Below are 26,345 nucleotides of genomic sequence, written 5' to 3' on the forward strand. Positions count from 1 at the left end.
GCATCTCGGAGCTGCAGGCTCTGTCGTGTAGAGAGCCCTATCTCCGTTTCTCCGACTCTGGAGTTTCGCTTCGCACCGTTCCCTCCTTCCTTCCGAAGGTGGTTTCTGCATTCCATGTGAACCAGACGGTGGAGTTGCCATCCTTCTCTTCCTCAGAGCCGAAGTCTCTCCGTCTCTTGAATGTCAAGCGCACTCTGCGCCTCTATCTGGAGGCTACAAATGAGTTCCGGACCTCTGACCATCTCTTCGTACTCTGGGCCGGTCCTAAGAAGGGGTCTCAGGCCTCGAAGACTACCATTGCCAGATGGCTGAAGGCCGGCATTGCTGCTTCCTACATTGGGGCGGGTCGGACTCCCCCACCCGGAATCGTAGCGCATTCTACACGTTCTCAGGCGGCACCTCGCCTCTTCAGTCTCTGGACACTTTGGCGAGCAGGTTCTCCGAGCAGGCCTCGCAGGACCCCACCCGATTTAGGGAAGCTTGGGTACATCCCACTGTCTGGACTGATCCAGGTACGTACAGGGAAAAGAAAATTATTACTTACCTGCTAATTTTCGTTCCTGTAGTACCATGGATCAGTCCAGACGCCCACCGCGTTTGGGTTCTTGATCCTGCTCAGCTCTGCGCTACTTCTTGCTCGCAGTGTTCTGTGTCTTCACAGTCGTTTCTTTTCGCTGTTTTTCACAGCTCCCTACAAGTTGGTAGGATGTTTGCAGTTACTTGTTGCGGTTACAATTGTTTTCATTATCTGTTTCCACAAACTTGATCCTTCGGGGGTTTCTACTCTGGCTTTGATATACTCGATACTGAACTCCTGCAGAGGGGGTAGTAGTATATATGGATACGCCCCCTCAAAGCTTGTGCTGACTCCATCTGCTGGATTGGGGACATAACCCACTGTCTGGACTGATCCATGGTACTACAGGAACGAAAATTAGCAGGTAAGTAATAATTTTCTTATGTGTTTGGTCTGTGTTCGCAGAGGGGAGAGAGATGGCAGCTGCTCTGTGGCAGGCCTGGCTTCTGCCTTTCTGCTCACCTCGTTTATCTGCGTGATGAGCTCTGAAGGCCTCGACGCGCGGTCTGCTGCGCGGCTTTCAGGGATGGCAGAATCTCCTGCAGTCAGGTCCTGAGTTTGCAGAAGTGCTCAGAGAGGGCGATAGTTTTGAGGTGCCCCTGTTCTAGTTCTGGCTTCCCATTAGGGGTGCCTTCATTTGGGGTGTGTGGCTGCATTGGCCGTGGGGGGATTTTTCCCCAGAATTATTTTTCTACATCAGGCCTTTTGTGCTTTTCCATGCCTAGGGGAAGGTCTTGGCATCTTAAATATATTTTCCCTGTACGTACCAGGATCAGTCCAGACACCTGGGTTGTGACTCCGCACCAGCAGATGGAGACAGAGCAAGACTTGTCGGGCACCCTCACATATAGTAAGGCGCCACCCACAGCTCATCAGTCTTTCTCTGTCTCCAGCAGATGGGGCAGGTTCACCCACAGGCTCTGATGATCCCTGGGTAGTGGATTAGCTAGTCAGGGTTGTTGGATTTGGTTTGTTTTGGTTTGATTTGTTTGGATTGATAAAAAAAAAAAAAAAAAAGAAGGAAAATTCCAAAGAAAAGTGGGAAAGCTTCGCTCGTCCTGAGAGCCTCCCAGGGGGGTTGTAAGGTCCTGAGGGGACCATCCCCCCCTGGTCGAGGCCGCTGCTGAGGGTTGAGGACCCGGCCTGTCTCTGGCAGCAGCGTCGGGGGTGAAACCGGGGAGCCCGGTTCACTCACCCCCGCTGGACTGGACAGTTCAGGACCAAGATCAGCGACAGGTAGAAAGAAGAAGGAAAAAAAAAAAAAAAAAAGACTTTGTTTTATTTCTTGCTGTTTTTCGCTGTTGTGCCGTCTGCTTTGGTTTTCGCGTGGGGAGCGTTCCGTGCGGGAAAGCATAGGGCTGATTTGATTTTTTCTTGCTCTCTTCTTTCTCGGCTTCGGTGGTCCGGCCCGGTGCGGCGCATGCCGGGGGGGGGGGGGGGGTGTTACGTGCCGCACATGCGGCTCCGTGCACGGGGGTCGCCCGACGGGGTTTTGCTCCTCTTGGTTATCGGGCGGTGAAGGGCCGTCCGAGGGCGGTCGGGGGGGTTCGCGCTCGACCACGATCGCCGCCGCGCGCTGCCCCTGAAGGAGAAGGCAGGGCCGAGCTGTTCCCGCTTAGTGCGGGAACGGCGGCCATTTTGGAATCAGTGAGGGAGGCCACGCGGCGGGCGGTGGAAAATGGCGGTATGCTGCCGGCGTTATCTCCTCAGCGACGGGACCCCAGGGGGGATCCCCCGCGGGGGGGCTGCTTCTTCGGCGGGTCGGAGTCAGGATGAGGCCTCCTCGGATTCTGAGGCCTCGTTTTCGTCGGACTTCGCAATAAGCGCTCAAAGTGGAAAAGGTCGGCGGTCAAAGGGGGTTCAGACAGTCGGTCTGATCCCCAGAAGAAGTGAGCGGGGGAGGGTCCCCGGAGACCCGTGGACCCGCTTAGGGAGCGGCGCTCGGACCGCGGGGCCCCCCAGGATACCGACTCCGAGTCGGCTTCCTCCGAGGAAGTAGATCCTGATTTAGGGGCCCCGCGGGGCGACGATGCGCACGCGGAAGAGTCACGACCCCATGGTGGTGCGCTTGTTCTGCTTATCCCGGCTATTCTGCGGGAAGTGGAGGTGGATGCTCCACCCATGGAGTCTAGACAGGATGTCAAGATGGACCCGGTTCTGTTGGGCCTTACGGTGGCTTTCCTTTCCATTTTTTTCAGCCTCTGATATTCTCTTTCGAGAATGGGACACCCCGGAGTTGGGCCTGAAGGTTAGTGAAGCTCTGGATAAACTGGATCTCCTGCGTCTTCCTCGAGTGGACGCAGCGGTTTCGGCGGTCACTAAACGGTCGACTATTCCGGTAACGGGGGCCACGGCCCTCAAAGATATCCAGGACAGAAAGCTGGAGGCTCAACTCAGGAAAGTTTTTTTTTTATTTGTTTTTTTGTGTTTTTTTTTTGAGGTTTCGGCTCTGGGAGTCCGGGCGGCCGTTTGTAGTAACTTTGCCCTGAGAGCCGGCTTGCGCTGGGCTCAGGTTCTTCAGGCCAATGCGAGCCTCTCGGGAGAGGAGGCGGCGCAAGCGGACAACTTACAGCGTGGATGCGATGCACGACCTTCTGAGGACTTTCGGCTAGAGCCATGGTCCCCTTTGGCTCCGCAATTGGGCGGCGGAGGATCTTCCAAGGCACACCTGGGCTCGCTCCTTTTTAAGGGGAAGTTGTTATGTGGCAAACAACTGGACGACCTGATGCAGTCCCTGGTGAAAACCGGGCGTTCAAGTTTCCGGAGGACAGATACAGGGCTCGGACTTCGTTTTCCAATAGGTCCCGCTTCATGGGCCCAGGAAGTTGAGGCCACAGAGATCGTCGGGGGCCCCGTATAGATCTGGTTCCTCTCGACAGTCGTCGTAGTCCCAGTCCTTTCGAGGAAGGAAGTTTGGACGGCAAGGGCGCTGGAAGGACCTGGTTCGCTCTCTTCCGCTATGGTGCCAGCCAAGAGGGCACAGCCTGCCCTTGAGGCTCCGGGTCCCTCCTGGGAGGACACTGGGGAACTGGAGGAGTCCAGGGATGAAGACAATTCAGTTCCTGTACGTACCCGGATCAGTCCAGACAGTGGGTTGAGCCTCCTGTCCAGCAGATGGAGACGGAGAAAAGGGTATCCTACATCAGGACAGTCCCTTCAGTATTTCTCTGTCTCCAGCAGATGCAGGTAGCAGAACCTGCGGTTCCCCTTTTCTAGACAGTTACTTGCCTGGGAAAGTGTTTTTTTTTCTTTCTCTCTCTTCTGTCTTGTTCTCTGATCAAGCAAGTACTTCTAATTTTATAAAGTTAAAAAAAAAAAAGACATTGTTATTTTAAATTCCTTTCTCTCTTAAGGAGCAACAACTTTGCTCCTTGCTCTTATCTGGGCCTAGGGGGGCTTGCCCCTTGATGTGACCTGCCTGGTTAGGGGTGACACTGGTGGTCCAGTCCCTCCCTCGTGCAGACCCAGAGAAGTAGCATGCCTTGGGTCTGCTGACAGAGAAGCCTCATTCCTCTGTCTTGTAAGCAAAACTCAAAAAAAAAAAAAAGGTTTCCTGCTCAGCTTACAGCTGATACCTCCGGGGGAAGGAACTGGTAGCTGAAATAGCTCGTTCCCGCTCACAGCCAGGCACTGATGACCTTTGTCATTCTCCAGCGGCAGTTCGGTTCCCCTCCTCTCTCCCTCCATGCCTCGATCTACTTTTTGTCTTGTGTGCGGGGAGCCTGCTCGAGGCTCTCCCGTGAGGGAGTCTGTTCGTGTTGCCTACCCGGCGGGGAAGGTCCCTCTGCTTCGGATAAATCATCGACTCGTTCGCAGCCCTGCAAGCGTACAGCGAGGTCGGCCCCGTTCCTGCAAACCGTGGGAACGGCGGCCATTTTGTCTGCAGACTTCGTTTCGGAATCGGAGCCAGATGGAGGAAGGGACGCGAATTTCCCTCACTCTACATCAGATTTGAGCCCCATGGACCTTCCAGACGCAGGCTCAGACCCTCAACTGCTCGTTGACCCCCCCCTCCTCTGATGCCAGGGAAAGCACCTGGACATTTTACTTCTGAATTTGTTCTTCTGATGCATAAAGCATAAGTGAACAGTCTGATGCAGCAGGATAACCCATCTTCAGACCCTTCGCCTGCTCGGCCTCCTATAGGCCCTCCTCCAGCTCAGGCCCCTAGGACATCTCCAGCTCAGGGACCCACTATCCCTGATGCTCAGGGAGCAAACCGGGTTCGGTTGGTATCAGGGGCCCGGTTCCTCCGGTCCGTGCTAGTCCAGCCCCTCAGCTTCCGGACCCCGACCCGGATGTCGATGTTCTCTCCCAGAATCCTCCAGTGGAGGGGGACAACCCACGGGTATTGCTCCCGTTCCAGCTTGAGGAACTGGATCCCCTCATACCCTTCATTTTGGCAGAGCTGGGCATAGATGCTCCTCCGGAGGACAGCTCGGGGGCCTCGACTTCTAGCAATGTAGACCCAGTCCTGGCTGGCCTGAGGGCACCTCCACACATCTTCCCTTTTCATCCAGTGCTGATGCAGTTACTCCTGCGGGAATGGGAAGCGCCAGATGCCGGATTGCGAGTGGGCAAAGCTAAGGAGAACTCTATCCTCTCCCAGATCAGTGACTTGATATGCTCAAGATCCCCAAGGTGGACGCTTCGGTTTCCGCGGTCACGAAGAGGACTACCATTCCGGTAGTGGGGGCGACCGCCTTGAAGGACTTTCAGGACCACAAGTTAGAAGTCTATCTCAAGAGAATATTTGAAGTCTTGGTGCTCGGAGTCCGGGCAACAGTCTGTAGCAGTCTCATGCAGCGGGCAAGCCTTAGGTGGGTTTAACAACTACTCAACACGCAGGACCTCCCGTCTGCAGAGGTGGAACAGGCAGAACGGCTGGAAGCAGCAGATGCCCTCTATGACCTCCTCAAGGTGCAAGCCAGAGCCATGGTTTCAGCGGTGTCGGCCTGGCGTCTCCTTTGGCTGCGCAATTGGCCGGCGGACTCCTCTTCTAAATCGCAGTTGGGCACTCTCCCCTTTAAGGGTCAGTTGCTTTTCGGAGAGGACCTGGAACAGCTTATTAAATCTTTGGGGGAAAATAAGCTGCCTGTGGACCGCCGTAGACAGTTAAGTCCTTCTTTCCATTGCGCGCTCGATTTCCGGGGGCAGCGTAGGTACAAGCAGCCGCGGGCTCCCTCTGCTCCTCAGAGGTTGTTTTCCCCTAGGGGGCATACGGGGGCAGCCGTTTCGGGGTGCTGCAGGAGGATCTGCAGCCAGTGGCAAGTCCTCGCAATGAAGCGAGGCTGGTCCACTCAATTCTTCCTATTATAGGAGGTCGCTTGATGCAGTTTTACGACTAGTGGGCCAACATCACGCAGGATCAGTGGGTTCTCAATATAATAAGAGACGGCTACGTGTTAGAATTTCCTTGATCCGTTCAAGATATATTTCTAATTTCACCTTGCAGTCCGGGGTACAAGCGAAAGGCGGTACAGGAGACCTGAGGCCGCCTCTAGGAATTGGGGGCGGTCATTCCAGTGCCTGCGGCGGAGCTCGGAAAGGGACGCTACTCCATTTATTTTGTGGTCCCAAAGACTGGCACGTTTCGGCCCATCCTCGATTTGAAGAGAGTGAATACTGCTCTCAAAGTTCCCCGCTTCCGGATGGAAACCTTACGTTCGGTGATTAGCGGCAGTGCGCAAGGGGGAATTCCTGGCTTCTCTGGATCTTATGGAAGCCTATCTACACATTCTGATTCACTCTGAATCCCAGCGTTTTCTTCGCTTCATGATCCTGGGACAACATTTTCAGTTCAGGGCCCTTCCTTTTGGTCTGGCCACAGCCCCATGCACTTTTACCAAAGTGATAGTGGTGGTAGCGGCGGCACTTCAGAAGGAAGGTCTCCTGGTGCATCCTTATCTAGACGACTGGCTGATCAGAGCAAAGTCTGCAGATCTATGTCGACAGTCGATTCCCAGGGTTTGCGATGTTCTCCACTCTTTTAGCTGGATTGTGAATGTGGCCAAGAGTCATTTGACCCCGACACAGTCCCTAATCTACCTAGGAGTGAGGTTTGACACCCGGTTAGGCAAAGTGTTTCTGTCTAAAGAAAGGGTGCTATCTCTTCAGAACAGAGTTCGGTTGTTGCAATTACGAATTCCCAGAGTATGGGATTATTTGTAGGTCTTAGGGTCCATGACTTCAACCTTGGAGTTGGTTCCCTGGGCTTTTCTCCTTATGAGGCCATTGCAGTGGGCGCTTTTGGCGCGTTGGAAGCCGAGCTTAGAGGACTTTTACCTGCCCCTGGAGGGGGAGGCCAGGGAGAGTCTATTTTGGTGGCTTCAATTGGTCAGTCTTTTCCGCGGAATGGACCTCGAGGTCCCGGATTGGGTGGTGGTGATGACAGATGCCAGCCTTTCCGGCTTGGGGGGGGGGGGGCAGTTTGTCAGCGCCATTCTCTCCATCTTGGATCTCAAGAGCGTCAGTCGTCATCTGCGGATAATTCACTTCCTCATGGAAACTCTTTGCTCCGTCATAATGGCTGTACAGCCGGGAGAGATCTTAACCTCACTGGACCTCTTGGAGGCCTACCTTCATATCCCAATCCGTAAAGACCACCAGTGTTTCCTACGCTTTGTGGTACTGGGCTGCCGTTACCAGTTCTGGGCGCTGCCCTTCGGCCTGGCAACCGCCCCCAGAACTTTCTCTAAAATGATGGTGGTCATGGCGGCAGCACTAAGGAAAGAAGGGATCCTGGTGCACCCTTACTTGGATGACTGGCTGATCCGGGCGGAGTCGTTGGAAGAGAACCTCTAGGTGACCAGCAGGTTCATGTCCCCCTATAAGAACTCGGTTGGGTCGTGAACATGGACAAGAACAGCCTCCACTCTTCCCAGTCCTTGGAGTACCTGGGAGTCCGGTTCGACACCAAGCTTGGCCGCTCACATCGTGGGAAAAGACAACATCAAAGCAGACTTTCTCAGCAGGGAGAATCTGGATCCAGGGGAATGGGTGTTGATGACCCAGAGCCTTCCAGCTCCTAGTAGATCGCTGGGGCCTCCCATCCATCGACCTACTGGCCACATCTCACAATGCAAAGGTCCCCTGATTCTTCAGTCGCAGACTAGATCAGTTCTCCCAAGGGTTCGACGCCCTTGTCCAGACCTGGCCAGAGGAGGACGTACTATACGCCTTCCCCCGTGGCCCCTGCTGGGCAAGATCATCCGTAAGATTGAACACCACAGAGGATTTGTCCTTCTGATGGCCCTGGATTGGCCCAGACACCTGTGGTACGCAGACATGCTGAGGCTTCTCGTGGAGAGCTCCTTTCATCGCCCCCCCCCCCCCCCCCGCACAAGGTCTGGTCCCACGAGGGCCTAACTCAATTCTGTCTTACGGTCTGACCCTTGAGAGGGCTTGCATGATGAAGTGGGGATATCCGGCAGCCATAATCACCACTTTTCTCCACGCACGAAAGTTCTCAACATCCCTGGCGTAAGTACAGATTTTTAGAATATTTAAGGCTTGGTGCATGTACCGCGGGGTGCCCCCGTGAATGACCAAGATCACCATGATTATGGAATTTTTACAGAACGGCCTGAACAAAGGATTGTCCCTAACTCCTTGAAGGTCCAAGTTGTGGCTCTCTCCTGTTTCAGGGGAGAGGTGAACGGAACCTGTCTGTCCACACATCCAGACTTGACCCATTGCCTAAAAGGGGTTAAACACCTCTGACCACCCTTAAAGTGGCCGTTCCCTCTATGGAACCTTAATCTATTTATTTATTTAACGAGTTTTATATACCTTCATTCAGAATCGTTAAAATAACGCCATCATAACGGTTTACAAAATACAAGGTTACAGGGATAAGGGGGGTTAAAACAGGGTTTCAAAGGTTTTCTTTTTCAAAGGTACATACTGTTATTAATCATAGGGGGTATCATATGCAAGGTTATAGTTCAGTTTTATGTTTCACTTATTTATAAACATAGTTATGATGAATTTCATTTATTCTTAAGGATGGATTGAAGGGTGATGTTGATGTGTTCATTGGGTGAGTTGGTATGCTTTGTTGAACAACCACGTTTTTAGATTCTTTTTGAAGGTTTTTAGGTTTTCTTGAGTTCTGAGCTCAGTTGGTAGGGAGTTCCAGAGCTTTGGGCTAGTATTGGACTTTTTAGCAGGGCCTTCCTGTAGGCCACTGAACAGTCTGTCTCTATGCCTATTAACACTAAAGACTATTCTTGGTGGCGATATGCTTGGTTCGTCGCATCTCCGAACTACAGGTATTGTCACGTCGGGAACTGTCCCTCCGGTTGAATCCAGGAACATTACAGCTTTGTGCCGTTTGTTCCTTCTTGCCAAAGGTAGAATTTCACCTTAACCAGTCCATCTCCTTACCGTCCCTAGATAGACACAAGGACACAGAAGATTACCGCCTCCTACGCCACTTAAACGTCAATAGGCTTTTAGTACGGCATCTGGAACGTTCAGAACCAATGCGTAAGATGGACCGCTTGTTTGTTCTTCATGGTGGAAATAAACAAGGCAAAGCAGCTTTGCGAGCTACCATAGTTCGCTGGATCAAAGAAGTGATCATGAGAGCTTATGTAGAGGAAGGGAAGCCTTTACCCCTTCAGGTTAAAGCTCATTCCACTAGGGCCCAGGCAGTATTCTGGGCAGAAGCTAAGCCTACTGTCACCTGTTGACATCTGCCGAGCAGTGATGGGGTCCTCCTTACACAGCTTCTCCAGATTCTATCCCCTGGATGTACAGGCTTGAGAGGACACAGCCTTTGTGAGGGCAATGCTATCCGGACCACGGGTAGACTCCTGCTTCGTTCGGGAATAGCTTGTGTACATCCCATCGGTCCTGAGTCCATCTGGCAACTCGCTAGGAAATGGAGAAATTACTTACCTGATGATTTTGTTTTACTTAGTGTAGACAGATGGACTCAGCATCCCACCCAAGGAATTGCCCATGAGATGAATCGCGATTCAAAGAAGTTACGGCTAAGCCGATGTCCTATCCCTAGATCAGGGCATCTATAATATTACTGGCATTCAGCGCTTATGTTTGGTTACCAATTTTTAATCAAGTTATTAAGTAGTATTCAAGTTTTTTGATACTATGTCCACAGTGGCTTTTGAAGAGAAAACTGAAGGGCTGAGGTCACTGCAGGGGTGTATCTAGGGTGACTTCAGCTTTGAAACTTGACTCTGTATCCATCTGCTGGCAGGGGAGCACAACCCATTGGTCCTGAGTCCATCTGTCTACACTAAGGAAAACAAAATTATCAGCTAAATAATTTCTCCATTTTTCCTTTGGTGAACTCCCTTCAGCAGCTAAGAAGGATGTGCGGGGTTCACAATGTGTATTTCTAGCTGCCTTAAGGAGGTCGGTCCTTCGGGGGGGGGTAGTAAAATGGCATGTGTGCTTGAGGTTTTCAAAAAGATGAATGCAGAGTGTCTAGGTGCTCTTAGTGCCTTTTCACAGGGAAAGTGCCCATGTGCTGTCCCTTTTTAAAATTAGATACAAAGTACCTGCATGTGCAGAGGGGTGAGCTGCCAGAATGAATGGGAAAGTTGGGTATTTGGAAACATTGGAAGGTAACTATGTGACTGTGGGTACAGTAATAACTAAAAGTCCTAGCAACTGCGTGGGCTGCTTAGGACTGCCCCGTTGTGCAAATGCCACCAGACTTCCCCAACCGGCAGGCTGTGTTAGGGCGCTCCATAGTTTGCATCTTTCAGAGGACCTTGGCAGTGAGCTGCTGCAGTCGCCCTGTTTCTGTAAGACTCCTGTGAATGACCACGGATGTGCGCACAGCTGGATATAGACACACACACACACGTGCACAGGGTACGTACCTGTGCAAGACACAGACAGAGCCATTTGTGATGTGTCGTGTTAATGGGATTGTGATGACTGCAAGGCAGGAGGTGATGGGCACATTTGTGTGTTGTGCAGCATTCTGGAGGAAGCATCTGCCAGTCAGGCCACCAGCAAGAAGGAGAATCGGATGGAATCATCCGGGAAAAACAAGTCCTATGATGTCCGGATCGAAAACTTTGACATCTCATTTGGTGAAAGGTAAGTGAATGCTTCTCCGGCGGTGAGAGAGAGGGCCTTATGCAGCATTTTGGGGAGGCTATAGATAGAGTTGAAGCAGAGTTTAACCCAGGAGCAACCTGGGAGTATAGTGCAGACTGCTCAATCCTTTCCTAGAGACTAAGGGTACCTGAGAAAAGAGCTCTGCCTTACGGGCCCAGATGTAAAAGGAACAGCCTGTGATGCTGAGACAGGGCAGTCTCCCCCTTCCTCGGGTCTCTGACAGCCTGTGATGCTGAGACAGGGCAGTCTCCCCCTTCCTCGGGCCTCTGACAGCCTGTGATGCTGAGACAGGGCAGTCTCCCCCTTCCTCGGGTCTCTGACAGCCTGTGATGCTGAGACAGGGCAGTCTCCCCCTTCCTCGGGCCTCTGGGTAGATGACTGGGGAACAGCCTGTGATGAATGGGGGTGTGGCTGGTCTCCTGCAGGGCTCTGCATGTGCTGAGGCAGGGGCTGTCTCCTGTACTGCAGGATTCTGTGTGAGGGGGGGGGAGCAGTCTTATGTTGGAGAGGAGCATTTTCCCCTCCCTTGGGGCTCTGATGCTGAGGCAGTGTCTCCTCTCCTGAGCCCTGGGTAGAAGAAGGGGAGCAGTCTGGTGCAGGACTCTGGGTGGCTGAGGTGGTGCGGGTCGGGGCAGGGTTCTGGGTGATGGGGGGAGCAGGCTGTGATGTAGAGATGAGTCTTCTCTCTCTTACAGAGTGCTCCTGACAGGTGCCGAGCTGAATTTGTCTGCCGGCCGACGCTACGGGCTGGTGGGCAGGAATGGCCTGGGGAAGACGACGCTGCTGAAGATGATTGCTAGCAGAAGCCTGCGCATCCCTTCTCACATCAGCATCCTTCATGTGGAGCAGGAAGTGGCGGGAGACGAGACGTCGGCCCAGCAGAGCGTGTTGGAGTGTGATACGCTGCGGGAAGGGCTGCTGCAGGAGGAGAGAGTGCTCACAGCCAGGATCAATGCTGGCAAGTGAGTGTACTCACACTGCATGACACCACATTCTCCATAATCCCCACCTTATCCAAATTTATTATGTCCAGTGGATCCAAAAAACCCCAACCAACTCAGTCTTTGAGGTACTCGTAATCAGCTGACTTTCTAGCAAGCAAGCTAGAAGCCTTGGTGTAATCTTAGAGGCTGCTCTTTCTATGGAAGCTTTTATGAATCAAACGTGTTGGAAGGCTTATTTACAGCTGAAAAGAATTAAACTGAAACCTTGTCTATTCAGTTGGGGTGCTTAAGACAGTAGTAGTGTCTTTGGTATTGGGAACATTACATTATTGCAGTGGTTGCCAAACAGCATCTTCAGAGCATGGCAGCGTGACTGATAGGAGGGACTGGATAGCATCATTTGCCTCATTACATTGGGTTTATAATTATGAGAACTTTTAGTTGTTTGCGTGGGAAGGGGCTGAAATACTTAGTAAATAAGCTACGATGGCAGACTTCTAGAGGCTCACAGATGGTTACAGCTGACTTTTGGGGTTTGGTTTTAACAGAGCATTCATCTTTCTCATGGAACAGTTTGCCAGTATCTCTTCGTAATGCGCATAACTATCTGAACTTTAGGGAGCTGCTTAAGACTTATCTATGCCCTTTTAAAGAAGAAAGAGAGAAATATTTGTTAGTCCCGGCAATTTTGTTCTATTTATGTCGATGTTAATTTTATGTATTAAGTTGATTTTAATATCCTTGACAAATGTATGCAGTATATGTGTTCTCAGTCAATAACGTATACTTTTTTATTCTCTCTCTCACTGTAGAGCTGATGGTTCTGAGAGTGTGAGATTGTCAGAAATCTACAGCAAACTAGAGGAGATTGAGGCTGATAAAGCCCCTGCCAGGTAAGTGCTGCAGGCGGAGGCAGTGAGAAGAGCGTGAACCCAGATACTAAGCCTGGATGCAGTCTGAGCTGTTTGTTTTCATCTTCCCAAGCTCAAGGAGGGTTGCACTCGGGTACTGCAGGTATTTTCCTGCGCCAGTCTAAGATATTGTGCCTGAGAAAACGCAGGGAGAAGTGGCTGGTCCAAGGTCAGCGGGATTTGAACCCTGGTTCTCAGCCTGCTGCTCTTTCTCCACTCTAATTCAAATGTTTATGTTCTGCCTTTCCAACATTACAGAGCTTCTCAAGGCACATCTTAAGTAACCTCATTGATCTCCCACCGCCTGTACGGCATAATCAGTCACCATCCTAAAACACAATCAGAAAATCTCCTATTCAGCAGTTAACAGATTCCTTGTCCAAAATGAACATAAAATATACAAACACACAAAATAAGATAAACATCATCCCTTTGTAACATACCCTGAAACTATGTCTGGATTCCCCCTTTTCCATCCCCAGCCTTGAATGGACGGTGCGTATAAACATTTAACTGTAGCACTCTTGTAATCTGCCTTTAACAAATCTCCATTGTAATCACTTTGAAGCGGCTGGCCAGTCACCAAAGGCAGGGTAGAAATTCAAAATTAAATTTGGTGATGAGCATGGTTGCATTTTTAGTGCTTTATATTTGTATTTATTTTGTAAGCTGCCTTGTGCACTAAGCTGGAAAAGAGGGAGAATAAATATAACATAAATATAGTCCTATTCAAAGAGTTTGTATGGGTAGCTTTCGAGTTACTTGGACAAAACCTGAGATTTAAATATTTTCTTTTGCTCCCCAGCCAAACCTTTTCAAGGTTACCCATTACCCAAACAGACTTTGGCTGGTTCTGGGGGTTGGCCTAAACTTTAGTGGGTAGGTACTGAAGTTAGCTGAGTAAGTCTGTGTTAATTACCTGTGCAGCTGTAACCAGGTTTCCTGTTCATACTCCAGATCAGTCCAGACCTGTAGGTTTTGCATCCCTACCAGCAGATGGAGGCAGAGAACTAAACACTTTTCAGGCACTGCTACATATCCTAGAGCGCCACCTGCAGTCACTGTCTCCAACAGATGGTGGAGGTGCAATCCTGCAGTCTGGGATTTCTTACCACTTGGATAGGTGGTTATGCACCTCTACTAGCAGATGGAGACGGAGCAAAGCTGACGTCACGGTATATATACTCCTGTATTGACATCAGCCTGCCAGTATTCTTCGTCTCCAGCAGATGGTGGATGTGCATCTCTCTACTGGGGATAGTGTTTAAATTTTTTTTTTTTATAGAAGGAGAAAAGAAGAAAGAAGTTTATTGTCCTGCTTTCCTGTGGTGATAACTTATGGTCCCTCCCGCAGTCGAGTTTCCTGAGGTGATTTTTTTGGATCCTTCCCTTAGATGAGTGCTTTGGTCCAGTAGCTGGTTTCTGCTGGTGTGGACTTAGCTGTAAAAAAAAAAAAAAAAAGGCGAAAGGCAAACCAGGATGCTTGCTTTGGTGACCACAGCCCTTGGGCCACTTGCCCTTGACAGACTGCCCCCAACCTCATAGGCTGGCATCTGAGGTCTCAACAACCCAGTCAAGAACCTCCAGACTCACTTCCTTCTCTAAATTGGGTCACAACAGCCACCACGAAAGACTAGATCTGGAGGTCTCTGAAACTTCTCAGACAACGGATCCCAACAGGACAGCAGTGCCGTCCTGTTGGGATCCGTGAGCAAAGGCCTATGGCACCAACTTTAGTGTAGACGCCATGGATCCCAGAACCTTTAGATAGTCCCAGGTAGTCATAGCACCTGTGACCTCAATTTCAGAATCCTCTCCAAAGTCAGAAATACCTTGCCTACCCAAGTGTCAAATCTGGCACCCAAGTATTCCAGAGACTGGACCGCAGTCAGAAGACCCAGCCTAAAGACCTCATTCCTGTTCTGACTTCGTCTGGTTAAGCCTTTCTGCAGCACCATGACTATCACCTTCGTGAAGGTCCACGGAGCTGTTGCTAACCCGAAGCGAAGAGCTCAAAACTGGAAATGCCACAGCACCATGAAGCAAAGAAATTTCTGATGGTCTGCCTGAATGGGGATATGTAAGTAGGCCTTCATTAAATCCAACGAGGCCAGAAAATCCTTGACATACCGCCGCCATCACCGTTTGCAACGTCGCCATCTGGAAGTGTGGGACTTGCAGCTACACATTGACCTCATGGAGAGCCAAGATGGGCCAAAAGGTACCCTCCCTTCTTGGGAACCACAAAATAGATCGAGTACCTCCGTCAACCCTACTCCACAGTCGGGACTGTGACAATTGCACCTAAGTCCTGAACCGCCTTCGGTTTGCTGTGGGATGCGCAGCACAACATCATGAAGGCCTCTCCAATGGGGCTCAAAAATGCTAACACGTAGCCTTCTCTTATCACCTCCAACACCCATTGGTCTGAAGTGATCCTGGTCCACTCCTTGTAAAGTGTGTCAGGCATCTCTCCACGGCTTCCATGCTAGAGTGGACCACTGTGGCTTCATTGTGAGGACTTAGTTTCTGGTACCCTGACTGGAACCATCTCTAGGGAATCTACAGGCTTTCTGAAAGGTCTGCTGCTTTCCTGACCCCTGCTTTTGCCCAGTCGACAAAGAACCCTTGCTTGAGCGAAATCTTCTAGTACCCTGAAAATGGGAGTGAGCACGGAGTCTTTTAACAGTCTTCTTATCCTCCAGTAGCTTGTTCCCCTCTGATTCCTCCAAGAGCTTCATCAACTGCTGCAGGTCTTCACCAAATAGCAGCTTTAGGTTAAAGGGAAGATTACAAAGCTGTGATTTAGACCATATATCCGCCGACCAATTTTGTAACCACAGCAGTCTGGCTGCAGTGCGGACCAAATCATACAGGGCATCTGCCATATATGCTACCCCGGCTTCTAGCTGGACCGCCTGTGCCCCATTGCCCACAGCAGAGGACTGAGCCTTTTGTAACCAGCGAAGACCGGCCCTCTGCATAAGGCTCGCAATTAAAGCCGAAACCTCAAACAACCTCTTCAAAGGGATCTCCAGCATTCTGTCCTGTCCTGTCAGTGCAGCCAACTCCACCACCAGGATGGTCATCTTCTTGGTTACCACCAAAACAGCAGCATCATCCACCTTAGGTAACATCAAAAGTTGCAAAGTATCCTCGGACAATGGCTATAACTTTGCCATAGCTCTGGTCACCTTACTTCCGGAGCATCCCTCTCCTGGTTGACCAGCTTCTTAATCTTCTTAGGTAACTGAAAAGCTGTAGGCGGGCCTCTCAAGGCATCCAGCACCAGGCCCACCCCTTCATTATCTGACTCCTCCTGTAGCACGCATCTCTTCACAAAACGGGGAATAAGGGGTCTCAATGCTTGCGGAACAGCCAGACCACTCGAGGGTCATCTCTCTCCGCAATCAGTACCTTCTCAGAGTCCTCTGAGTCCTTTGCTCCATCCCGGTCCAAACCATCCTTGCCGCTTGCTGGATCATCCCCAGGGTCATCAGTGAGATCATCCCCCTGGATCTCCCGGTCCATCCTACAAATCAACTGACTCGTCTGACTCCTCAACGTCTGCACAATGGCCCAGCCCTAAACAGCGGAGAAGATCCCCTGACCTCCTGGAAGGGGACCCTTTAGACTTTTTAGAACTTCACTGAGCTCTCTACTCCCTACAACCCTTCTGGCCAAATAGGCCTTGTGCAGCAGTTTCACAAAATCATTGGAAAAACCTTCAGCCTCACTGCCCCCATCATCCAGTTCAGTCCACCATGAGCTGCAATGCCTCATTTGACAATTCCCATTCTCTTGGGTCCAGACTGTCTGCTGAGAAAGTCGGCTCTTACATTGTCTTTTCCTGGATTGTGGGAGGCTGAGATCTCCTGAAGATGCACTTCCACCCATTCCATGAGTTAGGCTATTTCCTGTGACACTTGCTGGCTCTTGTTCCTCCCTGGCAATTGATGTAAGCCACTGTCGTTGCACTGTCTGACATTATCTGGACCGCTTGACCCTGCAATCAGTCGACAAATTGAAGCATGCTAACCGGACAGCATGGGCTTCCAGCTGATTGGTCCAAATAGACTCTTCTGTACTCCAGCACCCTTGTGAGCCCCCCCCCCCCCCCCAACCCTGGAGACTTGCATCTTTCGTGCATATTAGCCAGTCTGGTGATTGTAGGGAGACCCCTTTCCTTAGATGGTCCACTTGCAATCTCCATCGGCAGGTGAAGCCGTATCGAATAGTCTTGAGACTGTGGACTCCAACGAGCCAGCAGAGTCCGCTGAATAGGCTGCATATGTGCCCTTTCCCACTGAACCACCTCTAGGTGGCCTAGATCAACATGAGCACCTGTAGATAAGACCACACTGTCAGGTGTATTGTTTCTGTCAATAGTTGCACTTGTGCCATCAGCTTCTGAATGCGGCCCGCCGGCATGAACATCCTACCTTGTTTAATGTGGAATCAAACACTGAGATACTCCAATGTCTGGGATGGCTGTAGATTGCTCTTGGCCAAGTTCACCACCCTACCTAGTTCCTGTAGCAAGCCAATGACCTTGCATAAGACCCAAAGGCTCTCTTCCAGACTCTTGACCCAAATCAGTCCATCGTCTAAACACGGGTGAACCAGAATGCTATCCTCTCTCAATACTGTTGCAAACACCACAATAACCTTGGAAAAGTTTCTGGGCGTGATGGCCAACCCAAAAGGCAGCACTCGAAACTGATAATGTTGCCTCAAAACAGCAAACCACAGAAACTATTGATGTTCCAGATGGATGGGAATGTGAAGGTACTCCTCTGACTGTATTGCCATTTTCACTGAGCATAAGGTTTCCATGTGAAAATTAGTTGTGACCCAATTTAGCTAAGAGACTGAGTCTGGAGATTCTGGATTGGGTGTTCGTGACCCCAGATGCCAGCCTCTGAGGTTGGAAGTGGTCTGTCAAGGGCGAGTAGCCCAAGGGTAATGGTCACCAAAGTAAGCATCCTGGTTTATAAATTGTCACGAAATGAGGGCGGTTCGCAAGGCACTGATAGGCTCCCCTCAGGTTTGGAAACGCATGATGAGAGTATTCTTGGACAATGCAACAACGGTGGCATATATCGATCGTCGGGGCAGGACGAAAAGTTGAGCATTGGCTTAGAGGATTGCAGCTTTGCATGTAGCAGGAGTGGACAGCGTCCAGGCGGATTTCCTCAGCAGACAGCAGTTGGATCTGAGGGATTGGGAGTTTTCAGAGGAGGCTTTCGACCTCAATTGGGACAAGTGGGGTGAGCCCCACCTGGATCTGATGACATCGCGTTGCAATTCCAAAGTGACCAGATTCCTCAGTCGCAGAAGAGAGTCAGGGGCCGAAGGAATCGATGCTCTGGTTCCTCTGTTGCCAAGGGGGATTCTACTGTATGTTTTTCCTCCATGGCCTCTTGTAGGTCGGGTGCTGAGGTGCCTAGAGCGACATCCAGGCAAGGTGCTGTTGGTTGTACCAGAGTGGCCACAGCGTCCATGGTTTGCGGATCTATTTCGTCTTGCCATAAACGGATCCGTCAAGTTGGCTCATCTATGAGGTCTACTAAGGATAAGGTCCTATCTTTTTGGATCGGATGGATCGCTTTTGTCTCACGGCTTGGCTTTTGAGAGGAAATGCTTAAGATTGAAAGGATATTTAGAATTGGTTGTTGCTGTGCTGCTTCAGGTGTGGAGGCCAGCTATCTCTCTGGATTATATCAGAGTGTGCAGAGTATTTGAGTCCTGGCGTACGGAGCAGGAGCTAGATCCTTTGTGAGTGGATATGCCGTTCATTTTGGCCTTTTTGCAACAGGGCTAGATGAAGGGTCTTGCCTATAATTCGATGCGAGTTCAGGTGACTGCCTTAGGCTCCCTCCAAGGGAGGGTGCAAGGCAAATCCTTGGCATCTCATCCGGATATTATGATTTCTAAAGGAAGCCAAGCCAGTCCATAGGGTCTGTCCTTCCTGGAAACTTAACTTGGTATTGTGCGATCTTTGTGGTCCTCAATTTGAGCCATTGCGGAAGGCTTCAATGAAGGAGCTCTCGCTGAAGACTGTCTTTTCTTTTTTTTCTGGCAATTTGTTTTGCCAGAAGGATTTCGGAGCTTCAGTCTTTATCCTGTACAGAGCTGTTTCTGAGGATCTCGGAGGATGGTATGTCTTTGCATATGGTTTCCTGTTTTTGGCTGAAGGTTGTCTTTTTGTTCCACCTCAGTCCGACCGTAGAGCTTCTGGTTTTTTCGAATTTGTATGGGGAGGAAGATCATGCAAAGGAACTTCGCTTATTGGACGTGCAGTAGACTCTGACGCGTTATCTTAAGGTCACTAACAGTTTCCGAAGGTCAGGTCATCTGTTTTGTTAGGAGGGCCAAAGAAAGGTACTAAGGCGATTAAATCTATAATTGCGTGTTAGTTAAATGAGACCTTTTTTTTTTTTCCGGCATATCCGTGTGAAGGTTGGATGGTCCCGGAGGGGTTGCGGGTGCATTCACCTAAGGCACAACCAGCCTCTTGAGCTGAATGTCAGTTGGTGTTGCCACAGGAGATTTGCAAGGCGCCACGTGGTCTTCTCTTCCCACTTTTCACCAGGCATTACCATTTGGATGTGCCAGAGGAGGTGAGTTTTGGTGAGTGTGTGCTTTCGGGTACATCCCACTTGTCTGAACTGATCTGGGGTATGAACAGGAAAGGAAAATTTGTTTCTTACCTGCTAATTTTCGTTCCTGGAATAGTACAGATCAGTCCAGAGACCCATCCCTTTGTTTCCGAAAGACAGTATTGTTTTTGAACGTTAAGAGCAGAACTTAATTTTTGTATATAGTTTGGCTCCTTTGGGCTGATAAATGTTTTTTCTGTATCCTGTTGGATGGGTGAGCTCCAGTTCAGAAGTTTCCAACCCGGTATTGCACATTTGCCTTGAGAGAGAGTAGTTGTTTCGTATATAGCTTTACATGGCTTGGGTACAGGTCAATACCGAGTGACTGCAGGTGGCACTCTCAGTTAAGTAACAGTGCCTGAAAAGTGTTTAGTTCTCTGCTTCCATCTGCTGGTAGGGATGCAAACCCCACTTGTCTGGACTGATCTGTGGTATTCCAGGAACAAAAATTAGCAGGTAAGAACCACTTTTCCTATATTCAGTAGAACAACTTACCTGGCTAAGTTCTGCCAAACATCTGAATTGTATTACCTGAGTAATCTTTCTGCTCGCCGGCCTGCTGAATATCATGGTGGCTGAAACTAAGTTGCCATCCAAGTCCCAAGATCTGGTCATGGAACCACCCCAGACTATGCCTTCTCTGGTCTGAGCCAGTTGAATCTCTTTTAATGAAGATGTATAGAGACATGACCGCTGACTGAGGTCGTGAGCAGGAACATATCTGAGTAAGAGCCTAGCTATGTGTCCTGAACCCAGGCTTCTATAATAGCTGTAAAAATTAGGATCAAAAGTTTGAAAATCGTGAACTTTGAGTGGCCATAAGGAGAAGGCAGGCCCTCTCCTGTAACAAAAGGTGGTTTTATTTGGAAGCCCAACGTATAGCATGGGCTCAGACTGCTGCCAGCAGTCCATATAGAGGAATAGGCCAAAGATTCATTGTGATTGCCAGAACTTGAAAAGGACTCTGAAGCTTCGGACCTTGCTCATGGGATTTGACTAGAAGATTCGGGGAAGGAGGAGGGGATTGAAACTGAAATAAAATTGCCAGTCCAGCTCACTTTACTTGGGTTTAAACTGAACTTGTTGGCACACATCCAGTCATTAACAATTAACAAACATTGGTTTAAGAACCAAAGGTCCTGTTAAACAAGTCTGTAACAAAAGAAACATCTGGATGTCGTCAGTGTAAATATAAAATACTAAACCAAAATGCCTGATAACGGCCCCCACTGGCTGTAAATAAACCTTAAACAAAATAGGTAGTAATGGGGATCCCTTTGCAGTTCAGAGAACTGAGACTCTTTCACCACCACCACCTGCTGCAAGGCTGGAGCCTTTCATGTGTGCAGGAGGCAGCTCGTGCAGAAGGACTTTTCTCTCGTCTTTATAAACCTTCCCTCTCTTCCCTTACTTGCAGGGCTTCCATCATTTTGGCTGGTTTAGGATTCAATCCCAAGATGCAGCAGCAGACGACAAAGTAAGACCACACCTGCTCACTACCATCTCCCATAAGTGGGGAGGGGGGCTGCGGGTCACCTTTCGCCTCCCAGGGAGAGGGCTGTGGCATGGAGAAGGGAAATGTAGTGCATGATGTGTGACAGAGGGAAGGGAGGGGGTGTAATGTATAACAGAAATGGGGAGGGGGATGTGGCATGTGATGGAGGGGGAGAGGGGACTGCAGAATTTGACAGAATTGGGGTGTGGGTTGTGACATGTGATGGATTATGGGGGGGGGGGGGGGGAACCATGGTAGATGAGGGGAAGGGCTGAGGCGTATGACGGAAGGATCTCTGCTGCATAGGGGGAGGAGGCTCCAGGGGCAGGTGATGGTGGGGAGGGAAGGGGCTGCAGTGCATGGATGGATTGGAGGCCCGGGGGGGTGATAGGGGAAGGGGCTGCAGTGCATGGATGGATTGGAGGCCCGGGGGGTGATAGGGGAAGGGGCTGCAGTGCATGGATGGATTGGAGGCCCCAGTGTGTGATAGGGGAAGGGGCTGCAGTGCATGATGGATTGGAGGCCCGGGGGGTGATAGGGGAAGGGGGCTGCAGTGCATGGATGGATTGGAGGCCCGGGGGGTGATAGGGGAAGGGGGCTGCAGTGCATGGATGGATTGGAGGCCCGGGGGGTGATAGGGGAAGGGGGCTGCAGTGCATGGATGGATTGGAGGCCCGGGGGGTGATAGGGGAAGGGGGCTGCAGTGCATGGATGGATTGGAGGCCCGGGGGGGTGATAGGGGAAGGGGCTGCAGTGCATGGATGGATTGGAGGCCCGGGGGGTGATAGGGGAAGGGGCTGCAGTGCATGGATGGATTGGAGGCCCGGGGGGTGATAGGGGAAGGGGCTGCAGTGCATGGATGGATTGGAGGCCCGGGGGGTGATAGGGGAAGGGGGCTGCAGTGCATGGATGGATTGGAGGCCCGGGGGGGTGATAGGGGAAGGGGCTGCAGTGTGTTTGAATAGCTGCCTGTTCTCTTGTTTGTACAGAGAGTTCTCGGGTGGCTGGAGGATGAGGTTGGCCCTGGCCAGGGCACTTTTTGCCAGGTTTGTATCGGGGTCATGTGGTCACTCTGGGGAGGGTGGATGGGGGAAAAGGTCTGATAGATGATGGTGTTGGGAGAGGTAAGGATTGTAGACATGGAGGGGGGTAAAGAGAGAGTTTCCCGTAATGCTTCAGCGCTACCCTTAACCCCGCCACTCAGCCTTATCTCGGCTACTTGGAGGGTCATAATGCCACCTGCCAATTGGCTCTTCTCGCCTCTGGACAAGTCCCTGCCTGCAAGCTATCCCCGAGTGGTTTCTTTCCTTTTGTTTAATTTAGAATTTTATTGACCCAATAACATCTAACAGAGCAGGTTCAGTTAACCCTACGATCCCACCCACACTCATAACCAATAACATCTAACAGAGCAGGTTCAGTTAACCCTACGATCCCACCCACACTCATAACCAATAACATCTAACAGAGCAGGTTCAGTTAACCCTACGATCCCACCCACACTCATAACCAATAACATCTAACAGAGCAGGTTCAGTTAACCCTACGATCCCATCCACACTCATAACCAATAACATCTAACAGAGCAGGTTCAGTTAACCCTACGATCCCATCCACACTCATAACCAATAACATCTAACAGAGCAGGTTCAGTTAACCCTACGATCCCATCCACACTCATAACCAATAACATCTAACAGAGCAGGTTCAGTTAACCCTACGATCCCACCCACACTCATAACCAATAACATCTAACAGAGCAGGTTCAGTTAACCCTACGATCCCACCCACACTCATAACCAATAACATCTAACAGAGCAGGTTCAGTTAACCCTACAATCCCACCCACACTCCTACCTCTCCATGACTACAGTTTCCATACACATTACAGCAAAATCTACTGATAAATTCCCAGTCGAATGTTGCACCTTTGTTCAAAGGGTTTCCATATTGCTAAAATCTTAGAATAAGTATTTTTTATCGCTATCAGTTTGCTCCTATAATATACCATACACCAGTGCCATTTCATGAGGCCAGATTTGCCAGCAGCGCACTCTTCCAGTGGGCAGCAAGCTCACATCGTGCTCCTATAAGTATTTAAGTATCAACTTCATTATTTTAACTGGAACTTAAATCTGAAAGGCCCAATAGAAAAAGTTTAGGCACTTTTAACACCCTATATTTTGTAATTTCAAAAATGTAAATCTCCACCAGATCCCAATACTTTTGGATCTCAGGACAACCCCACGAAACGTGGAAAAAAGATTCCCAGCTCACCACAGTGTCGCAACGCAGACTTCCCACGGTTGAGTAAATTTAATGCAGTGTTTCCAGTGTCAAGTACCATTGAAACAGGGCTTGGTGTTTGTTTTAGGGACACTGAGACCTCACACAACCCAGGGTTCACACAGACCAAATACAAAAAAATACTGGGATCATGAATCAGTCTCTGGACAGAGCTAGCAAAGCGAAGAGTTTATTAACAAGAAGCAGAAAAGTAAATGAAAAATGATTGTTTACAAACAGAAACAGGTAACACTTTAAACAGTAAATGCTATCTAAACAAATTCACTGTAAGCAGTGTCTGGCAAGCTTCAGGCAAGGCTCTCCAACTGAGATGGAACAGGGCTTTATTTAAAGAAAAGTTTGTTGAGGTTGTTTCAGTAGAGTTAAGCAGTGTTCTTGTTCATATCCTAGCTCGATCGTGACGCATGGTTTTTCATCTCTGCCAGCCAATGGAGACAGAGAAAAAAAACCCTTTACTGACATTGTTACCTAACCTAGTGTGCCACCAGCAATCCCTCAGTATTTCTCTCAGGCCGGCACAGGAAGAAGCGCGAGAGAGCGGGCACTCTCTCCTGGGCACGTGATTCTGTATTTAAATGAGGGGTCGCGCTAATAATGAGGCGCTAGGAACAATAGCGCGTCCCTAGGGCCTCCTCATTGCTGTCAGTGGGTCCAGACAACCCATGCTCAATTTTACCGGTATTGGTTTCTGAACCCGCTGACCGCCATGGGTTAGGGAAACGGACGCCAGTAAAATTGAGCGTCCGGGTTCTGAACCCGCTGACCGGCAGCAGATTTTTTTTGGGGGGTAGGTGTTAATTTCTGAGCGTAAAATGTGCGGCCTGGCCACGCGTTTTACTTTCAGTATCCCAGGGACTAACAGCCTCATCAACGTGCATTTGCATGTGATGAGCGCTATTAGTTTTCAGGGGGATGGCCGCGCATTCTCGACACGCGAAACCCCATACAGTATAAGGGGTTATAGAAACGTGTCAAAAACGTGCGGCCAGTCGCATGCTAAACGGTGCACTAGATCAAAGGAAATGAGCTTTCTCTGGGGGGGACACAAGCCTAGGGCAAAATAAGAAATCACAATGCACATAAAACCTTTGCTTTGCCATAGGTGGTGGTTTAGCTCGAGATGGGAGGTGCAAATGATGGTAGTCAAGGGATATGGGACTGGCATTGAACAGAATGGGCAGGGAAATTGGGGAAGATGGTGACAGACATGGGTGGGGGATGATATTGGACTTTGATGGGGGCATGGTACTGGGTGAGTGCCTGTAAATGTGTCTCTCAGTTTCTTTGAGACTGCTGCTCAGTGCAAATGCTCTGTCTTCTTTCCTTAGACCTGATCTTCTCCTGCTGGACGGTAAGTAGAACCCTTTGCGTTTCTTTGCGGTCCATGACGACAGGTCTTGTTCCCAGATAATCCTTTATAGAGGACTCTGCCTGAGCTGGGGGCGAGGTGCTGCATTCTGTATTCAGAGATCACCATAGCTTTGTTACAGGTTCAGTCCTGGCCACTTTACTTCATGCTATGGCATGAGAAACAGGAGCTAGAGGCTCTGCTGTAGTTGGGATGTGGGAGACCTGTGCTTGGGGGCTTTATCCAGGCCATACTACTCTATGTGCTGTGCAGGACTTGTGTTGCAGGCTGGATATTCCTTGGGTGGAGAGGTAAGGGTGGGGTGTGCACGACTGGTTTCAGCCTCTCAGCACCTTCTGGGTAGCTTTCATGTATTTCTTTCCTTTCAGAGCCCACTAACATGTTGGATGTGAGAGCTATCCTGTGGCTGGAGAATTACCTGCAGGTATGGTGCTGTGCATTGCTCTTTTCCTCCCCTGTCCCTGCTTCTTACTAACCTTTCTGATAAGGAGGTTTATGTAAAGTGGTTGGAGTGAGGGATATTGCAGCTCCTCTTACTGTTAGAAATCTGTTGGAAATCTGCTAGGGAGCAGCAATCTAATGAATCTGTTAAGAAAGCTGGGCGTAGATGGGAGGAGCAATCTGAATGAATGGCTCCAAAGAAGGAGGAGTCAGCTAGCTAACAGACAGATTGCTAACTCCCAGCAATGCGATATATAACAGAATCTGAGACACTACATCGCTATGCTGGGAGTTAGCAATCTGTTAGGGTTCTCCGTGAGGAGTTAGTAATCTGTTAGGGTTCTCTGTGAGGAGTTAGCAGTCTGTTATGAATCTGAGATAGAAGTGATGAATCCCTGGGCCGGAGGCAGATGACCATGCCCCCGGGAGGATATCCCGAGAGGAACCACCGGCTAGGCTTGAGTATGGAGACAGACACACATTAGTTCTTTTATTAAACAGGTTTTGGAAACCACCAGAGGTGGCAGTAGTGAGCTGATATGCCCGGCAGGGCTGTAGTCCCTCAGGCACTTGAACCGCAATCCAGGATGGCTGAGCTGTTGAGAAACTGTAGAAAGTGAGTAGGTAGAGTAGACAAGGTTCATGAACAGAAGTAGATGATAAAACTCACATAAGGTCTCAAGGAAGCTCAGGAGCTGGAAAGGGTTAGGCCCTCGAGGAGCGAGTACCTGAGCTCTGAGAAGAGCGATGGTAACTCACAATTGTTTGTAGCAGCGATAGCTTCCAAGCAGTAGAGAATCTTCAGAGTGTCCAGGAACATGGGCCCTCGAGGAGTGAGTACCGGTTCCTATCTGTAATCTGAAAGTAAAGAAAAAGAGTGAGGCCCCTGAGGAGCGGGTACCTCTGGTAAGTCCGAGGAGGCAGAGTAGCTTGGAGGAAATGTAGCCGAATCCGTATCCGAATCCTCTCCTTGCTAACTCAGTTAGATAGTGAATAAGAGACCTATAAATATTGGAAGTGGATGACGTCATCTCAGGGGGACGCCTCTGAGGTTCACGCCCTTGCTGGTACTTCAATCAGAGCGTGCGCCATAGGTCATCAGGCAACATGGCAGATCTGCAACTTCGAGCCGGTCCGGGGACGCCGGAGGCAGACGGCATGGATATGCTGCGGCAGCCAGCCGTCCATCAGACCCGGAGGGAGTCGCCACAGAGGTAAAGAGGGCGGAGTGAGGGCATCGAGCAGCGACGGTCTCAACAGTACCCCCCTTCAAAGGGCGATCTCCTCGGGTACCAGGCTTAGGTTTGGAAGGATGCACGAGGTGGAACTGATGAAGCATATCTTTATCCAAGATATTGATCTGAGGCTCCCAAGAGATTAAATCGGGGCCGAAGCCTTCCCAAATCAGAAGGTATTCAAAAGTCTTGCCTCTGTTACGAACATCCAGAATCTCTTTGATCTTAATTTCTAATTCGTCTTCTGCATTGATGACAGATGGATCTTGAGATTTGGAAGAATCTTGCAGAGTGTTATTGATG

General features: G+C 50.0%; 1 protein-coding gene across 2 annotated transcripts in view; it reads left to right on the forward strand.

Moving 5' to 3' along the window:
* Positions 1–26,345, forward strand: part of ABCF3 (ATP binding cassette subfamily F member 3) — a 67,472-nt gene that overhangs the window by 15,462 nt on the left and 25,665 nt on the right. For both annotated transcript variants that reach the window (XM_029586479.1, XM_029586480.1), the window contains 7 exons: positions 10,535–10,657; positions 11,374–11,640; positions 12,435–12,515; positions 20,613–20,672; positions 21,680–21,736; positions 24,326–24,348; positions 24,735–24,790. In XM_029586479.1, the coding sequence (XP_029442339.1) occupies positions 10,535–10,657; positions 11,374–11,640; positions 12,435–12,515; positions 20,613–20,672; positions 21,680–21,736; positions 24,326–24,348; positions 24,735–24,790 (667 nt within the window). The remainder of the gene's footprint in view (positions 1–10,534; positions 10,658–11,373; positions 11,641–12,434; positions 12,516–20,612; positions 20,673–21,679; positions 21,737–24,325; positions 24,349–24,734; positions 24,791–26,345) is intronic.

The sequence above is a fragment of the Rhinatrema bivittatum genome, unplaced genomic scaffold (genome assembly GCF_901001135.1).
Source record: "Rhinatrema bivittatum unplaced genomic scaffold, aRhiBiv1.1, whole genome shotgun sequence".
Taxonomy (NCBI): domain Eukaryota; kingdom Metazoa; phylum Chordata; class Amphibia; order Gymnophiona; family Rhinatrematidae; genus Rhinatrema; species Rhinatrema bivittatum.